The 4,727-nt window shown below is 38.4% G+C and overlaps 1 protein-coding gene across 1 annotated transcript in view; it reads right to left on the bottom strand.

The window, feature by feature from the left end:
- RTTN (rotatin) overlaps positions 1 to 4,727 on the bottom strand; it is a 130,658-nt gene that overhangs the window by 52,194 nt on the left and 73,737 nt on the right. Inside the window, exons 33-34 of the mRNA XM_023534106.1 lie at positions 2,122 to 2,311; positions 682 to 773 (exon numbers count right to left, since the gene is read on the bottom strand). Coding sequence (XP_023389874.1) covers positions 682 to 773; positions 2,122 to 2,311 — 282 coding nt within the window. The remainder of the gene's footprint in view (positions 1 to 681; positions 774 to 2,121; positions 2,312 to 4,727) is intronic.

The raw sequence follows: 4,727 nt of genomic DNA, 5'->3' as shown, positions 1-4,727 counted from the left end.
CTACTATTTTTGCTCCTGGAAGCAGGATGCCAAGCCTTTGCCTTTCTAAGAGATTCTACAACACAGCAATTGTTCTCAAAATACTTTACATTTGAACATGTTTTCCAGTTGAGGATAAGTGATTTTCTGTGCTTGTAAAACAAATGACACCTAACATCGGTTATTATTTAGAAACGGTGCCTCGAACTTTTTAGAACGAAGCAACTTATGAATAAAAAGAAAAAAAAAGGCAGGCAGGCATACATAAATTTCAGGTATTTCACATAATCAAGATGAGCTTCTATCTGATGCAACTATGTAGAAAAGCGTTCCCAGGACCACACTGGAGTCCTTTAAACAGGTCAACTTTCTCCAAATTGCCTTGTCCTTAACCAAAATTTCAGGGTAATCAAACACTAGTAATCATATAGGATCTGTTGCCTTCCTCTACCACGACTGATAAAGTTTTAAACTTTTGATTCTATCGAAAAAGGCAGGATGGAGGCTGAGAACGTGTCTGAGAGGGTATTCGGAGCAGCAACCCGAGCAGGGCCGACCGTGTTCTGTGCAGACAGCATCGGAGCGAAGCACAGTGGACACGGTCAGAACCTCACACCTCTACCCATTCTTCTCTCTCCACTGTGTAACATTAAACTTTTTCAGAGATTCGGACCGAAGCCCTTATGCATTCTTCGGAAGTACCATTGTTTCCAAGGTGGAGAGTGAACTTGGATCTCGATCTTGACTGGACGTCCTAGAAGGGGCCTTCCAAAACTTGAATGAGTCGTCTAAACCTGTGACGAAGGGAAAACTGTCAACATGAAGAGTCTCCTAGGTACTGTAACAATTAACAGAAAAAAAACACTCATTACGTGAAACCAGTCAAAAGCTAAGAGGCTTGCCTAATTTTTATTTTCTTAATCAATTTATATAGAAAGCTTGTTTCACAAAGGAATTTAATGATAATTAGTTGACTGCGCTTTAGCTTAATCTAACACAATTTATCAAGAGTGCCAGCTCCCAAACGTTAATGCTCATGAGAACCACAAGGAGCTTGTTAAAGCAGTTCCGTGGTCCTATTCCAAGAAATCCATGTCCCCGAATCAGGGTGGGGCCGTAAATGTGCATTTCTACCAAGCTCACAGCAGACGTCAGTGCTGGTGGTTCGAGGGCCAGACCTTGAGTAACACAAAGCGAAAGGAACCCAAAAATTAAATGGGTCATCTTCCTAATAGGGACAGTTATTCAGAATGTTCAAAAACTTCATCAAATCTCATTTCCTCTTAATTCTTCCAAGAAGTGAGCAGGAAAGTGAATTAGAAATTTATACTTAAATATTTCAGGGTAAAGGATTTTCGTGTCTGCAATTCACTCTTAAATGATTCAGAAAAATATATACAGACACACATATGTACATGTAAATAAATTTTAATTATGCACACATATACATATACATACATACACGTGGCATGGAGGGCAAATATAGTAAAATTGTTAACACCTGGGAAATCTTTGTACTATTCTTCTACCTTTTCTATAAGTGTGAAAGTATGTCAAGATTTTTTTAAATTAATTTAGAAATTAATTTTAAACTTCACTTTATCTTTATTATTAAATCATCATAAATCGTTATAAGAATTATTATTTATATGTGCTAAGATCTTCTACTTAGGAAATCTGAGAGAATCTACAACGAAATTAAAAGGTTTCAGCAAGATATTTTGATGAGTACATACCGAATATAAACAACTTTTCAATACGTTAGCAAAATAATTAGAAAATTTAATAGGAAAAAGTCTCATTCTCGGTCACCTAGGAAGAACCTTCCTAAAGTTCAAGGCAATAATAGAGAAAAAGTAAAGAACTTTGCTGAAGGGCATGAGATGACTTATGAAATATTCATGATTTCAAAAATGGTTCCCATGAAGAATTTATAACAGAAAAGTGCTTAGGCAATGTTTAATGAAAAGAAGGGATAAAACACTACACATAAGACGTGAACACAATTATGCAAAACAAACAGAAGCTGGACAGAGACAGACGACTGGACGAAAATGCAGCTAACGCGACACAGGCATCTCGGGGCAGTGGGACTGGAGGTGAATGTGGCATTTTATAAAAATGTAATTATAATGTACCTACCATTTAAGTCACTGCCTTCTGAAGTTCCATGCAGAGCAGAACAATTCAAATCGAACGTGTACCGTCCCAGGTAACAATGTTTTGCCATCTGATTCAAATGTGCGTAAAAATGGCAGTGATACAGAAGAGCCTGAAGGGCAGGTTTTCCCACGAGGGACAGGCCGGAGTCCTCGTCGTGGACACAGGGGCCCTACAGGAAAGGAGGGAGACAGAAAGAGGACAGTGACTTATCACACGATCCTTCAGACGGACCCGCGTGTCTCCCCCCGTTCCCCTGCACGGAGCTCAGCGGCCCCGATGCTCCCGCACCCTACGCCCGCCTCGCCCCTCCAGGCCAGGCACCTGACCGTGGGCCTTGTACCCGAAAGCCACCGACGGCAGACCACCTGCGCGGCTTCGGCCAAGAAATTATACACTTGAGCCACAGATACAAGAAAAGCAGTATTGTACAACCTACACAGAAACCATACAATAAGTATTAAAATATCTGAAATAATGTGGTCCAAGTAGTTACGTTCAAGGTTATTTTTGTACCTATCAGTAAGGTAAAACGAAAAGGCTCATCAGTATCGGAAAGTATGTTTGCTACTTTACTTCCCACCAAATTAACTCTGCCAAGGGCAATGCACACTACATGCACATGCACGCATACATGCACACACGTGCACACGCACACACGCACACACACACTTTCCACCAGAGGCTGAGAAGAATCTGCCATTGCACAAGTTTAATCTCTTTACACTTGTCTTCAAATATTTTGCACTGTCGCTCACTCTTTTTTCTGGAATACCCAATGGTAAAAAAAAAGCAACAGGATAAAGTTTGCAAATAATCCCATCATTAGTTTATAAATGTTTCTATTTTTTGGAAAATAATAATAAAGTTAAGATTTTAAAACAGACCATAAGAGAAAAATAAAATATGTAAGAAAGAAATCTAAGTGCCAACAGGAAAGGCATGGTCAAAACATATTAAAAAACTATCATTAACCATGAGATTTCTGTATGTGTCCCTTCTCTCATACCTCCTCATTGCCAAGGAAAGATGGGTATTAAAACTTACCAGCCAGGAAGACAAAATAACTCAGAACTTAAAGGTATAATTACATTAATAAGATTATTTCTATCAATCCTCTTTTAAAGGATATCATCACTAGAATTAAACCTCTCACTTTAATATTAAATACCTTTTACGGTTTTGAATTTGTTATTGTTGTGTTCTAATAAACCTATACAATACTGTGAGTGTACTCTTCATAAACAGAGCAATTTATGCATTTAAGAAATAAGACTAACGGCAACCCACACACGCTGGTCACTGTGTAACTTTCCATTTTGAGGTCTAGGAGAAGAAGGTAGAAAGGGTACAAGGAGGACAGGGTCGCGTGGCCCCCATTCATTACAGTTCAGGTGATGTGGCCCTTTCATGCTTCACCTTATTTAATTACCCAGGATGAAGTAATCCATCCACAACCACAAAGCCCATTCTAACATTCACGGCTTCAAAATGTTCTTCCTTTTAAGCCACTTATAACATCCCTAAACACACAAAAGATGTCAACACAAGAGATTCTCAATAGCTGCTTAACACTACAGATTAAAGCCCTCGTAATAATAATTCAGGGATGGAATTAACAAAGATGAGAATTATAAATATTTCAGCTAAGTTTACTAGCTTACCTCCAACTGCCTAACAAAACTCAATAAGTCAATAAAACAATTATTAAATAACATAGCACAAACACTATTTTTCTAAATATGTCATAATATGCCCAGAATATCAGTATATTTATTACACAACTATATGAATTTATTCAGAATTTTTACTTTTGCAAAATTGTGTCTATGTAATTGCTTCCTAAATGAAGGAGTGGGGAGGAGAACCGAATAAATAACGATCGAAACAGATTATAACTCACGAAACAAAGTCTCCTTGAGTCCATACTTGTGTAAATTTAAAAAGTGAATAAATAAATTAGTGGGAAAGAAAGGAAAGCTCTTCTTTACAGTGAAATGTAATAAATGTAGAAGAAACGACGGAATTAGAACGTTACCACTTGGCAATCGTTCTGTAATAACGGTTTCAGACAAGAATCATGAATAGAAGAAGGCAAAACGAGTAAATGGAAGTTGATGAGAAATAGAGATTTACACAGTCTTAAAGAATCTCCCGGCAAAAAGAAAAACTAACTCCACAGAGAGGAAACCAGGCAGACTTTACCCGAACCAAATAAGCCAAGTTAATATCACCAGCCACGGGACAAAGAAAGAGCACGTCTCCTGACACGCTGCACTGAGAAGGCAGCATCCCGTCAGCGGCTGATCAGCCAACCTAACCGTGAGAAAACGGACGAACCGAATGAAAGAACATTACAGAAGCGCAAGAGCCCGCACGCCTCAGACATGCTGAGGTCGTAAATGCTGAGGATTCAGGAACTATTTTAGATAAAAGAAACCAAAAAGCTACAACGACTTCAAGCTACGTGTATTCCTGCACTGGATCCTAGGTCCTGATTGTTGGAGCTTTTTAAAAACTTTTCCTATAAAGACAGCAGTGGGACAATTGGAAAAATTTGAATAATTTCCTAATTTTGATAATTATTA

This window comes from Pteropus vampyrus, unplaced genomic scaffold (assembly GCF_000151845.1).
Source record: "Pteropus vampyrus isolate Shadow unplaced genomic scaffold, Pvam_2.0 Scaffold119, whole genome shotgun sequence".
Taxonomy (NCBI): Eukaryota; Metazoa; Chordata; class Mammalia; order Chiroptera; family Pteropodidae; genus Pteropus; species Pteropus vampyrus.
Note: the sequence above shows the minus strand (reverse complement) of the source record. Positions and strands in the feature narration are given on the sequence as shown.